At 39.5% G+C, this 14,746-nt stretch overlaps 1 protein-coding gene across 7 annotated transcripts in view; it reads left to right on the forward strand.

The window, feature by feature from the left end:
* Positions 1-14,746, forward strand: part of BBS9 (Bardet-Biedl syndrome 9) — a 514,065-nt gene that overhangs the window by 140,847 nt on the left and 358,472 nt on the right. For all 7 annotated transcript variants that reach the window (XM_023191692.2, XM_023191694.2, XM_023191691.2 and 4 more), the window contains one exon: positions 7,874-7,958. In XM_023191692.2, coding sequence (XP_023047460.1) covers positions 7,874-7,958 — 85 coding nt within the window. The remainder of the gene's footprint in view (positions 1-7,873; positions 7,959-14,746) is intronic.

Consider the following 14,746-nt stretch of genomic DNA (forward strand, 5'->3'; position numbering starts at 1 on the left):
AGTGTTATGCCTCCAGCTTTGTTCTTTTGGCTTAGGATTGTCTTGGCAATGCAGGGTCTTTTTTGGTTCCATATGAACTTCAAAACAGTTTTTTCCAATTCTGTGAAGAAAGTCATTGGTAGCTTAATGGGGTTGGCATTGAATCTTTAAATTACCTTGGGCAGTATGGCCATTTTCACAATACTGATTCTTCCTATCTATGAGCATGGTATGTTCTTCCATTTGTTTGTGTCCTCTTTTATTTCACTGAGCAGTGGTTTGTAGTTCTCCTTGAAGAGGTCCTTCACATCTCTTGTAAGTTAGATTCCTAGGTATTTTATTCTCCTTGAAGCAGTTGTGAATGGGAGTTCATTCATGATTTGGCTCTCTGTTTGTCTGTTATTGGTGTATAAGAATGCTTGTGATTTTTGCACTTTGTATCCTGAGACTTTGCTGAAGTTGCTTATCAGCTTAAGGAGATTTTGAGCTGAGAAAATGGGGTTTTCTAAATATACAATCATGTCATCTGCAAACAGGGACAGTTTGACTTCTTCTTTTCCTAACTGAATGCCCTTTATTTCTTTCTCTTGCCTGATTGCCCTAGCCAGAACTTCCATCACTATGTTGAATGGGAGTGGTGAGAGAGGGCATCCCTGTCTTGTGCCAGTTTTCAAGGGGAATGCTTCCAGTTTTTGCCCATTCAGTATGATATTGGCTGTGGGTTTGTCATAAATAGCTCTTATTATTTTGAGATACATTCCATCAATACCGAATTTGTTGAGAGTTTTTAACAGGAAGGGCTATTGAATTTTGTCAAAGGCCTGTCCTGCATCTATTGAGATAATCATGTGGTTTTTGTCTTTAGTTCTGTTTATTTATTTTTATTTTTATTTATTTATTTTTTTGAGACGGAGTCTGGCTGTGTCGCCCAGGCTGGAGTGCAGTGGCGCGATCTCGGCTCACTGCAAGCTCCGCCTTTCGGGTTCATGCCATTCTCCCGCCTCAGCCTCCGAGTAGCTGGGACTACAGGCGCCTGCCACCACGCCCGGCTAATCTTTTGTATTTTTAGTAGAGACGGGGTTTCACCGTGATAGCCAAGATGGTCTCGATCTCCTGACCTCATGATCTGCCTGCCTTGGCCTCCCAAAGTGCTGGGGTTACAGGCTTGAGCCACCGCGCCCGGCTAGTTCTGTTTATATGCTGGATTATGGTTTATTGATTTGCATATGTTGAACCAGCCTTGCATCCCAGGGATGAAGTCCACTTGATTATGGTGGATAAGCTTTTTGATGTGCTGCTTGATTTGGTTTGTCAGTATTTTATTCAAGATTTTTGCATCGATGCTCATCAGGGATATTGGTCTAAAATTCTCTTTTTTGGTTGTATCTCTGTCAGGCTTTGGTATCAGGGTGATGTTGGCCTCCTAAAATGAGTTAGGGAGGATTCGCTCTTTTTCTATTGATTGGAATAGTTTCAGAAGGAATGGTACCAACTCCTCCTTGTACCTCTGGTAGAATTCGGCTGTGAATCCGTCTGGTCCTGGACTTTTTTTGGTTGGTAGGCTATTAATTATTGCCTCAATTTCAGAGCCTGCTATTGGTCTATTCAGGGATTCAACTTCTTCCTGGTTTAGTCTTGGGAGAGTGTAAGTGTCCAGGAAATTATCCATTTCTTCTAGGTTTTCTAGTTTATTTGCGTAGAGGTGTTTATAGTATTCTCTGATGGTAGTTTGTATTTCTGTGGGGTCAGTGGTGATACCCCCTTTTTCATTTTTTATTGCATCTATTTCATTCTTCTCTATTTTCTTTATTAGTCTTGCTAGCGGTCTATCAATTTTGTTGATCTTTTCAAAAAACTAGCTCCTGGATTCATTGATTTTTTGGAGGGTTTTTTGTGTCTCTATCTCTTTCAGTTCTGCTCTGATCTCAGTTATTTCTTGCCTTCTGCTAGCTTTTGAATGTGTTTGCTCTTGCTTCTCTAGTTCTTTTAATTGTGATATAGGTGTCAATTGTAGATGTTTCCTGCTCTCTCTTGTGGGCATTTAGTGCTATAAATTTCCCTTTACACACTGCTTTAAATGTGTCCCAGAGATTCTGGTATGTTGTATCTTTGTTCTCATTGATTTCAAAGAACATCTTTATTTCTGCCTTCATTTCGTTATGTACCCAGTAGTCATTCAGGAGCAGGTTGTTCAGTTTCCAAGTAGTTGAGCAGTTTTGATTGAGTTTTTTAGTCCTGAGTTCTAATTTGATTGCACTGTGGTCTGAGAGTCAGTTTGTTATAATTTCTATTCTTTTACATTTGCTGAGGACTGCTTTACTTCCAACTATGTGGTCAGTTTTGGAATAAGTGCGATGTGGTGTTGAGAAGAATGTATATTCTGTTGATTTGGGGTGGAGAGTTCTATAGATGTCTATTAGGTCCGCTTGGTGCAGAGTTGAGTTCAATTCCTGGATATCCTTGTTAACCTTCTGTCTTGTTGATCTGTCTAATATTGACAGTGGGGTGTTAAAGTCTTCCATTTTTATTGTATGGGAGTCTAAGTCTCTGTGTAAGTCTCTAAGGACTTGCTTTATGAATCTGGGTGCTCCTGTGTTGGGTGCATATATATTTAGGATAGTTAACTCTTCCTGATGAATTGATCCCTTTACCATTATGTAATGGCCTTCTTTGTCTCTTTTGATCTTTGATGGTTTAAAGTCTGTTTTATCAGGGACTAGGATTGCAACCTGTGGGGAAAAGAAAGAGAGATCAGCCTGTTACTGTGTCTATATAGAAGGAAGTAGACATAAGAGACTCCATTTAGTTCTGTATTTGAGATGCTGTTAATCTGTGACCCTACCCCCAACTTTGTCCTTGCAAGAGACATGTGGTGTGGTGACTCAAAGTTTAATGGATATTGGGCTGTGCAGGATGTGTCTTTGTTAAACAAGTACCTGAAGGCAGCTTGCTGATTAAAAATCCTGCCCCTCCCTGGGCAATGGAACATCTCTGGGTAAAACCCACTGTGTGCTTTGTTTACTGAATAAGGAGAAAACCACCTTTAGGAATAAGGTGGGGCTTGCTGGAGCAATACTGCTAAAAGGTTTATGGAGATGTTCGCATATGCATCTCAAGGCACAGCATTTTCCTTTAAACTTATTCATGTTACAAGGATTTTTGTTCATATGTCTTACTGCCGAATTCCTCCCTACAATGATCCTATTGTCTAGCCACTCCCTTATCTTTTTAATGGTAAAGATAATTATCAATAAATACTAAGGGAACTCAGAGGCCGGTGCCGGCATGGGTCCTCTGTAAGCTGAGCGCTGGTCCCCTGGGCTCCGCTTTTCTTTCTCTATACTTTGTCTCTGGGTCTTACTTCTTTTCTAAAGTCTCTCGTTCCACCTAACGAGAAACACCTACAGGTGTGGAGGGGCAGGCCACCCCTTCACAACCCCTGCTTTGTTTTGTTTTCCATTTGCTTGGTAGATCTTCCTCCATCCCTTTATTTTGAGCCTATGTGTGTCTCTGCATGTGAGATGGGTCTCCTGAATACAGCAAACTGATGGGTCTTGAATCTTTATCCAATTTGCCAGTCTGTGTCTTTTAATTGGACCATTTACATTTAGTCCATTTACATTTAAGGTTTAGTGCATTACATCCATTTAGTCCATTTACATTTAAGGTTCATATTGTTATGTGTGAACTTGATCCTGTCATTATGATATTAGCTGGTTATTTTGCTTGCTAGTTGATGCAGTTTCTTCCTAGCATTGATGGACTTTACATTTTGACATGTTTTTGCAATGACTGGTACCTGTTGTTCCTTTCCATGTTTAGTGCTTCCTTCAGGATCTCTTGTAGGGCAGGCCTGGTGATGACAAAATCTCTAAGCATTTGCTTATCTGTAAAGAATTTTATTTCTCCTTCACTTATGAAACTTAGTTTGGCTGGATATGAAATTCTGGGTTGAAAATTCTTTTCTTTAAGAATGTTGACTATTGGCCCCCACTCTCTTCTGGCTTGTAGAGTTTCTGCCGAGAGATCTGCTGTTAGTCTGATGAGCTTCCCTTTGTGTGTAACCTGACCTTTCTCTCTGGCTGCCCTTAACATTTTTTCCTTCATTTCAACTTTGGTGAATCTGACAATTATGTGTCTTGGAGTTGCTCTTCTTGAGGAGTATCTTTGTGGCATTCTCTGTATTTCTTGAATTTGGATGTTGGCCTGCCTTACTAGGTTGGGGAAGTTCTCCTGGATGATATCCTGCAGAGTGTTTTCCAAGTTGGTTCCATTTTCCCCATCACTTTCAGGCATACCAGTCAGACGTAGACTTCGTGTTTTCACACAGTCCCATACTTCTGGAGGCTTTGTTCATTTCTTTTTACTCTTTTTTCTCCACACTTCTCTTTTCACTTCATTTCATTCGTTTGATCTTCAATCGCTGATAGTCTTTCTTCCAGTTGATTGAGTCGGTTACTGAAGCTTGTGCATTTGTTACGTAGTTCTCGTGTTATGGTTTTCGTCTCTATCAGTTCTTTTAAGGTCTTCTCTGCATTGATTATTCTAGCCATCCATTCATCCATTCTTTTTTCAAGGTTTTTCGTTTCTTTGCGCTGGTTACGTAGTTCCTCCTTTAGCTCTGAGAAGTTTGATCGACTTAAGCCTTCTTTTCTCAACTCGTCAAAGGCATTCTCCGTCCAGCTTTGTGCTGTTGCTGGCAATGAGCTGTGTTCCTTTGGAGGGGGAGATGCTCTCTGATTTTTTGAATTTCTAGCTTTTCTGCACTGCTTCTTCCCCATTTTTGTGGTTTTATCTGCCTTTGGTCTTTGTAGCTGGTGACGTACTGATGGGGTTTTGGTGTGGGTGTCCTTTCTGTTTGTTAGTTTTCCTTCTAACAGTCAGGACCCTCAGCTGTAGGTCTGTTGGAGTTTGCTTGAGGTCCATTCCAGACCCTGTTTGCCGGGGTATCAGCAGCGGAGGCTGCAGAAGATTGAATATTGCTGCACAGTGAGTGTTGCTGTCTGATTCTTGCTCTGGAAGCTTCGTCTCAGGGGTGTACCCCGCCGTGTGAGGTGTGAGGTGTCAGTCTGCACCTAGTGGTGAAAGAAATAAAGACACAGAGACAAAGTATAGAGAGAGAAAGGCGGGGCCCAGGGGACCAGTGCTGTGCTTACAGGGGACCCACGCTGGCACCGGTCTCTGAGTTCCGTTGGTATTTGTTGCTCAGAAAATGAGGGAGTGAATCAGCAGTAAGACATACAGATGCCCGGAGATGTTCCGTTTGCCCAGGGACGGGCGAGAGACAGATCTTTTACTTTTGCTGAGATTTAGGAGAATGGTACTGACCTACAACCACAAGCAGGCTTTAAGCATTTGCCTAACAAAGCACATTCCTTACAGCCCAAAATCCTTAATTACCACAGCAATGTCTCTAGCAAGGATTGGGGGTAGAGTCACAGATTAACAGCATCTCAAATACAGAGCCAAATGGAGTCTCTTAAACTTACTTCTATCTATAAGAACACAGTAACAGGCTGACCTTTCTTTTCCCCACATTTCCCTCTTTTCTTTTCAACAAAATCACCATATATCTCTCAACTTCCTGAGCCCAGTACAAACACATTTCTCAACTCAGAGACTACCATATATCTCAACTTTAGAAAAACACCACCTGGAAAATCTCCGATAAGGACACAGCCGTTTGTGGTTTTACTGAAAGCGTGGGAACCAATAGAAAACTGCTAAATGTATAACTTAAAATGTTAACCTATTGTAATGCTGTAACCTAGAGAAATGCCTTGTTCCTCTATAACCTTACAAGTCCTGTTTACATCGGGCTATAAAAAGCAAGCGCACGCATTGTTCGGGGCCCTCTTGTAAGCTGTGAAGTGGAGGGACCAAGTTCAAACTTGCAGTAAAGATCCTTGCCGCTTGCCTTTGACTCTGGACTCTGGTGGTCTTCTTTGGGGAATAAACGGTCTGGGCATAACAGTGGGAGATGTCTCCCAGTTAGGCTACTCAGGGGTCAGGGACCCACTTGAGCAGGAAGTCTCTCTGTTCTCAGATCTTAACCTCCGTGCTGGGAGATCCACTGCTTTCTTCAAAGCTATCAGATGGGCATTTACCTCTGCCGAGGTTTCTGCTGCTTTTTGTTTAGCTATGCCCTGTCCCCAGGGGAGGAGTCTACAGAGGCAAGCTGGCCTCCTTGAGCTGCCGTGGGCTCCGCCAAATTCGAGCTTTCTGGTGGCTTTGTTTACCCACTTAAGCCTCAGCAATGATGGGTGCCCCTTCCCCAGCCTCGCTGCCACCTTGCATTTGGATCTCAGACTGCTGTGCTAGCAATGAGGGAGGCTCCGTGGGCGTGGGACCCTCTGGGCCAGGCGTGGGATATAATCTGCTGGTGTGCTGTTTACTAAGACCCTTGGTAAAGCGCAGTATTAGGGTGGGAGTTACCCGATTTTTCCAGGTGTTGTGTGTCTCAGTTTCCCTTGGCTAGGAAAAGGGATTCCCTTCCCCTTTGGCTTCCCAGGTGAGGTGATGCCTCGCCCTGCTTCAGCTCTCGCTGGTTGGGCTGCACCAGCTGACCAGCACTGATTGTCCGGCACTCCCCAGTGAGATGAACCTGGAACCTCAGTTGAAAATGCAGAAATCACCCATCTTCTGTGTCACTCACGCTGGGAGCTGGAGGCTGGAGGTGTTCCTATTCGGCCATCTTGGGCGCTGGAATCAGGAAATAATCAAGATCTGTTTTGTATAGGCTATTGTCAAGTTTGTCATCAGCTTCTGTCTTGCAAAATCTTAAACCATAATCATTCTGCATTCAACTGAAGTTACAGTTTTTTATAAATGAATTATTCTTGATTGAGATAGGATGTTTTCAGAGTTGGTATATGACATTTGAAGACCATTGTACATTTCAGTGCTCGTTTAGATATGCTGTATTGCCTTCATTCAAGTCCCTGATTTTTGTACTCTCAGATATCTGTCTCTTAGAAAATATGAGTGTTGATTCAATCGGAAGGAAAGGCATATTTGAGACTGTAGTTGCTTTATGTAGAGTAAGATTATTATTCTAAAAATATGTCATTAATTAATGAGAAATATAGAAATTTCAACTTTATTAGATACATTAATCATTTCTAGATTGAATAATATTTATAAATTGTTTTTAAGAATAATTTGAACTAAATGTCACTATTGAACTAGAAGCTGTAAAATACTTATAGATTACAATGTCTGTTACTGAGAACTCGCTACCTGCCAGCTACAAACTACTATGTGATTGATCTCTATCTCTATATAAATCTATCTCTTTGTCAACCAATAATCAATAATTATATACCTGCTATATACCAAATACTAGATACTTTATAATTTATTTTTTAATCCTTTGAACAATGATTGTGTTAGAGACTCTATTATTATTTCTGTTTTATGGATGGGGAAGCCAGACACAGAGTGATTATTTGCCAAAAATGTACTTACCTAGTAAGTGGTTAAACTGGGGTTAAACTCAGCTCTTTTTGGTTCCATAGATTATGTATTGATAATTTCTACTCCATCTGACTGCTTTGCATATTTACATTTTTTCTGTCTATTTGGTGTTAGATCTTTCTTGAGTATTGTTATTTGTCACATAAAATTCTAATGAAAGTGCTTTGATAGTTGGTAGAGCTGTTTTCCCAATACTGAATAATGGACATATGGTTATAATTTCTTTATCATGACATTTTACACAGTCTTATGTCACAATATCACTCAATAAGAATTCAATCTTAAATTTTACAGTTTTTAAAAACAGGGAAAAAGTGTTTTATAATGTTTATAGATTGTTGTATACTTTTATAGTTTAAAATAATTTATAACTTTTAATTATAAACTCATTTACAATTTTTAAATTTCTTTCATACAGGTACCAAGTACTTGCTTTTGCAACAGATGCAGATAAAAGGCAGGAGACTGAACAGCAAAAACTTGGTTCTGGAAAAAGACTAGTTGTAAGGCCTTTTTTTAATATATAAAAATTTCAATAATGTTAAATTTAATCACCTATGTTTGTTAAGAATAAGAATTCATGGGAAGAAAATGTAAAAAGAATGTCAGCCATTCCCCTTCTTATGTTATGATTGTATTAATGACCTAAGAATTGAGTTGGTTGTTGTTGAGCAGTGGAAACACATGCCTGGTCATGGTCGTAGTATAACAGATTGTAGAGTTGTACCACTAGAACCATGGATATCCAGATGGAGTCACGTTTAACAAATAAAAATGGAAACATTTTAAAAATCTCCTTAATAGGCAAAATTTTGTAGATTATATTCTACTGTTTGAAGTGTCTTTTTTCTCTAGCTGCTTTCCAGATTTTCTCTTATCACTTGTTTGGAGCAAAGGGATTATAATGTGTACTTTTCTTTCTCTCTTTTTGAGCTTAAGATTTGTTAAGCTTCTTGCGTCCGTGAATGTTTAGTTTGCATAAAATTTAGAAACGTTTTGGCCGTTAATTCTTTAAATATTTTGTAACTAATAGGCATGCGACCAAATATATAAGTAAAGATAACAGTTCACAGCTCACAAAGGTAGTTAGCTCACAGACAGAGGTGAAGTTTGATAATTTGAAAAGTAGTTTGAAGAAAAATTGTAAATGATGAATTCTCCATTTAATGTAAATTGGGGAATAGATGGTGATTATGAACTCTTCCTTATCTTGAGAACTTCCATAGACAGCAAGGCAAAAAATAGAAGGAACTAAAATTATGGTGGAAACAGTGAAGTAAATCTGAGGATACACATGAAGGAAGCTGAATGGAGAAATAATATAGAATTTAGAATACTAACATAATAATATTGGAGAAGATTACGCAGAATTTTCTGTATTAGGGTACAGAAGTTCAGACGGTGGTAGAACAGAAGGTAACTTGGAAAGAATCAAGAATCAGATGAAGATATATATTTTTTTCATTGGTGGTAAAAAGTAAAAGAGCACAATGAATAAAAATATGATATAATTTTGCACAGAATTTAGAAGCACCATAGTAATAATGATTAAAGCACAGATTGAATTCGAACAAGTCTTGAGAGCTTTACTTTTTTTTTGAGCAAGTTACAGCAAGTTTGTTAGCCTTACTAAATCTCAGTTTCCTCATTTGCAAAATGATGATAATATCTATTTTAAAATGTTGTTATTAGGCTGTGCATGGTGGCTCATGCCTGTAATCCCAGCACTTTGGCAGGCTGAGGCAGGTGGATCACCTGAGGTCAGGAGTTCGAGAGCAGCCTGACCAAAATGAAGAAACCCTGTCTCCACTAAAATACAAAATTACCTGGGCATGGTAGTGCATGCCTGTAGTTCTAGCTACTTGGGAGGCTGAGGCAGGAGAATCGCTTGAACAACCCGGGGGGCAGAGGTTGCAGTAAGCCGAGATCATGCCACTGTACTCCAGCCTGGGTGACAGAGCAAGACTCTGTCTCAAAATTTGTTGTTATCAGATAATTGTTGTTATTAGATACATTATATATCTTATATATAAATATATGATTGTGTGTAATATATAAAGCACATAGCAAAATGTCTGGATGAACTTATATGATAATGGTGATTAAATTGTCCTTTGACCTCCTCAATAGTGGTGTTCTTCCATTTGTTTCTTGTAGTCTGCACTTCAGCCTTATAGGGCCTCTCATTGTTCCAAATATTCCATGGCTCTTCTTCATTCTAGGCATATGGTTTTTCTTCTGTCTGGAATAGCCTTTCCTTATCATTTGCAGTTTTTATTGATTACTCCATGCCTCACACTGAGGATGTATTCTGAAGGCAATTGCAGTTGAGTGGTTTTTCCATTCGATTGGTGAATAGAGTGAGAAATAGCAGTAAACTTCATTTTGTTACATGATAGTCACTTTGCAGGACTGTGTTACCATGGGAGCAGTATTAAGTCTATTGCAGAAGAAACAGAGCTTATCCAATGGAATGCTTTTAATAAGATAGTTGTGGGAAGACATTTAATAAATTCCTTTGTTACTCACAGCTACATTTTTATTGATTTCTATTTAAGTCTTTTTTTGTGTTCAGAAAAATAATTTGTATACTTGAATTCTCTTAGATTCATTGAGATTTGTCTTATGGCATAGAACATGATCTATCTTGTTAAATGTTCAGTGTGCACCTGAAAAGAATGTGTATTTTTTGCTAGTGTTAGAGTGTTTCATACATGTCAATTAGATTATGTTGGATGATAGTGTTGTTCAACTCTTCTGTATCCTTATTCGTTTTTTTACTAGTTATTATTAGTTATTGAGAGGGGGGTATTGAAATCTCTGACTGTAATTGTGGATTTTTCTGTATCTCCTTGGAAATATATCTATCTTTATCTATCTATCTATCTATCTATCTATCTATCTATCTATCTATCTATCTATCTATGATACGGAGCCTCGCTCTGTCGCCCAGGCTGGACTGTAGTGGTGTGATCTCGGTTCACTGAAACCTCCCCCTCCCGGGTTCAAGTGATTCTCCTGCCTCAGCCTCTTGAGTAGCTGGGACTATAGGCTTGTACCACTATGTCCAGCTAATTTTTTGTATTTTTAGGAGAGATGGGGTTTCACCATGTTGGCCAGGCTGGTCTCGATCTCCTGACCTTGTGATCCGCCCACCTCAACCTCCCGAAGTGCTGGGGTTATAGGCATGAGCCACCATACCCGGCCTATGTTTATATTTATTTATGTATTTTTTGCTTCAGATATTTTGGAATTCTGTTATTAGGTACGTAACATTTAAGACTGTTCCGTTTCAATGATGAACCCATCCCCTTTACATTATGAAATGACCTTTATCCTTTTGTTTGATAATCTTCTTTTTTCTGAGACCTACTTACTCTGTTGGTAAAATACTCAGTTTTCTTTTGATCAGTGTTATTCTGATACCTTTTCCTATCTTTTCACTTTGAACCTGTTTCTGCCTGTGTGCTTCTAGTGCATAATTTATAAGCAGTATGTAGTTGGTTGGGATTTGCTTTTTAAAATCAGTATGATATATACTCTGCCATTTAATTTTGTTTTATTTATCTATATGCCTGTCTAGTTTTTTTGTTTCCTTTTCCTCTTTTTCTGCTTTTCTTTGGCTTTATCCAGTTTTTTTTTTATTCTATTTTATCTTTTTTGGTTTATTAGCTGTAACTCTTTGTTTTGTTATTTTAGTGTTTGCTTTAGGGTTTCCATTTTTTATCTTTGGCTTAACTCACTCTATTTTCAGGTGATATATTACTTTATATATAATATAAGAACTATGCTTATGTTTCCTACCTTCCAGCCTTTGTGCTAATGTCCTATATTTTATTTTTACATAGGCTATGAACCCCATATTACATTGTAATTATTTTTACATAAATAATCAATTATATTTTAATGAGATTTAAATTACAAGAAAAATGTGTATTTACCCACGTAGGTATAATTTCTGTTGTGCTTTTTAATTTGTGTAACTCCATCTTTCCATCTGGTTTCATTTTCCTTCAAACTAAAGGAATTCCTTTCACATTTCTTTTAGTATGGGTTTGCTGGTGATGAATTTTTCATTTTTTATGTGTATACTGTTCTTGAGGTTATCACTGGGACACAGTTAAGTTACTTGGAAACAGTTTGATTTTGGGGGGCCTTGTTCTCAAGACTTGTTAAGTGGAACCAGGGCAATGCTCATTTTAGGGCTACTTATTCTTTAGTCCTCAGGCAAGATCCTTCTTAGTACTGTACCCAATTCCCTCAGAATTATGAGGTTTTGCAGCCTGGCTTGTAGGCACAGGAAATATCTTTTACCCTGTGTGAATGCTGGGCACTGTTGTCTCTAATCTTTTGGGTGGTTCTTTCCCTGGCCTTGTGTAGTTTCCTTACAAGAATATGCCAGTAAGTACTCAGCTGAGTATTAGAGGGCACTGTCTGCAGATCTCCACAGTTCTGTCTGTATGCAGCTATTTGGTGTGCTGTCTTGTTAACTCCAACTGCTGTGGTTTCTCCAGACTCTGAGTATCCATCTCCACAATTTACAGGGTCTGCTGGGCTCTGCCTAGGTTCTTCTTCCCTGCACTATGGCCTAGAAACTCTTTTAAGGCTGGAACAATCATGCCACTCCCCTCATTTGTTTTCTGTCTTTAAAGGATTGCTGTGCTTTGTTGTCTGGTGTCCAGTGCCTTGCAAACTGTTGTTACATTTATTTTGTCCATTTTGTGGTTGTTTTAGGTGGAATGCTAAATCATTTCCCTATTACTCCATCTTGGCTGGAGCTGGAAGAATTTTTTTTTATCATTGTTCTTAGCAAATTTCTGTGTTTTATGAGACTCATTAATTCAGAATGTAGTGTATTTCCCTAAGCGGAGGTCACAGAGAGTGGCATTCAGTACCTGGTAAATTGAAAGTATTTATTGGCTGGATCTCAGACTGTGGCCTCAGAAACATGATTTGCCTGTTCACTTTGAATAAATCACCTCTCAGAGTGAGGCCCACATCAGCCTGAGTTACAGACACTGATGTACAAAGCCGAATGCTAGCCTGTTACAATATAATGAGAAATATAACTGTCATGGGACTGATATTCATGTCTTGTCCAGTGGAATCATTTTATATAGGTAAGCAATACTTGAGCCAAATAGTAATCAAATAATTTCTTAGTGTTAAATTCTAGTTGAGCTTAAGATAGTCTGATGCACCTACCTATGTTCACTAGGCTGTCTCCCTTCTACAGATTGTTCTTGTATATATACTGGCAATATCTGCCTTTCTGGCCAGCCCCATTTGGATTTTATACCTTCTTCAAATATTTTAGTATCTAAAGTAGATGAATACCTAAGATCATATCTTGATGGCCAAAATTTCATCTTGTCTGTAGTGTAACTTTTCATGATCTTTTCTTGGATCCATTGTTTGTTGATTATACCCTAACTTTCACAGCAGCCCCTATTTCCTCTTTGTGCAGATTTTTCTTTGTGAAACCATTCACTGTTACTTTCATATACAATACATGCCTGTCAGGGACCCTGGCTTGGGCCCACAGTGAAGCCCTCCCTTTTTGGGCCGATTAATGGATTGATTGCAGCTCTGCATCTCTCTCGGGTGAAGCACCAGGAGACAAGACCCTTGGTTCCAGCCACTGCTAAGGTCCATTCCTCTGCTGCCTCTAAGCTAGGGAGGGAATATAAAGCCTGAGATCTCCCCGGAGAGGCAGAGTGCAGCCTGGGAGTGCCAAGCTGTGATCTACAGCCAGCACAGAAGTGGGAGAAGAGCCCACACTTTCAGAGCATTGATAGGGAGCATGATGGCAGCTGCTGCAGTGAGCCGAGATTGTGCCACCACATTCCAGCGTGGGCAACAGAGTGAGACTCCAATTGGAAAAAAAAAAGGCCAGGTGTGGTGGCTCACGTGGTCAGGAGATTGAGACCAGCACTTTGGGAGGCTGAGGCAGATGGATCACGAGGTCAGGAGATTGAGACCATCCTGGCCAACCCCATCTCTACTAAAAATACAAAAGTTAGCTGGGCATGGTGGCGTGTGCCTGTAGTCCCAGCTACTTGGGAGTCAGAGGCAGGAGAATCACTTGAACCCAGGAGTCAGAGGTTGCAGTGAGCTGAGATCACACCACTGCACTCCAGCCTGGCAACAGAGCATGACTCTGTCTCAAAAGAAAAAAAAAAGAAAATAGAGAGGAGCCACATAAGTGAGAAAGAGCCTACCTACTGACCAATACACTTGCTAACATACCCCACTTTGAAACCAAAGGCAAGAATTTAGCTATAAATAAAAACCTTGCAGAAAGCTTCAGCCCTCTGAAAACATCCAGAAAAGAAGTCTACTGACTGTACTCAATTTACACCCCATGAAAAGGAATACTCATGCACACAGATAAAAAAGAACCAGTGCAAGAGCTCTGGCAACACAAAAGGCCACAGTGTTTTCCTTCCTCTAAATTATCACACTAATTCTACAGCAAAGGTTGTTAACTGGGCTGAGATGGCTAAAATGACAGAAATAGAATTCAGTATATGGATAGGAAAGGAAGACCATTGAGATTCAGGAGAATGTCAAAATCCAATCCAAGAAATCTAAGAATCACAATAAAATGACACAAGAGCTGGCAGACGAAATAGCCAGTATAGAAAAGAACTTAACTGGACCTGATAAAGCTGTAAAACACACTACAAGAATGCATAATGTAATCACAAGTATTAATGGCAGAAGAGACCACACTGTGGAAAGAATCTGAGAGCTTGAAGACAGGCTTTCTGAAATAAGACAGTCAGACAAAAAATAAAGAAATTTGGCATTATGTAAAGAGACCAACTCTATGACTCATTGGCATCCCTGAAAGAGATGAGGAGAAAGCAAGCAAGTTGGAAAACCTCTTTCAGGATATCATTCATGAAAAATTCCCCAACCTCACTAGAGAGACTGATATTCAAATTCAGGAAATGCAGAGAACCCCTGCAAGATACTGTACAAAAAGTTCATCCCCAAGACACATAATCTTCTGATTCTGTAAGGTCAAAATGAAAGAAAAAATGTTACAGGCATCTAGAGAGAAAGGTCAGGTTACCACCAAAGGAAGCTCCATCAGGCTAATAGTGGACCTTTCAGCAGAAACCTTACAAGCCAGAAGAGATTCGAGGCCTGCATTCAACATTCATGAAGAAAAATATTCAACCAAGAATGTCATATCCAGCCAAACCAAGCTTCATATGTGAAGGAAAAACAAGAATCTTTTCAGACAAGCAAATGAGAAGGGATATTGTTACCACCAGACCTG

This window comes from Piliocolobus tephrosceles, chromosome 8, assembly GCF_002776525.5.
Source record: "Piliocolobus tephrosceles isolate RC106 chromosome 8, ASM277652v3, whole genome shotgun sequence".
Lineage (NCBI taxonomy): Eukaryota > Metazoa > Chordata > Mammalia > Primates > Cercopithecidae > Piliocolobus > Piliocolobus tephrosceles.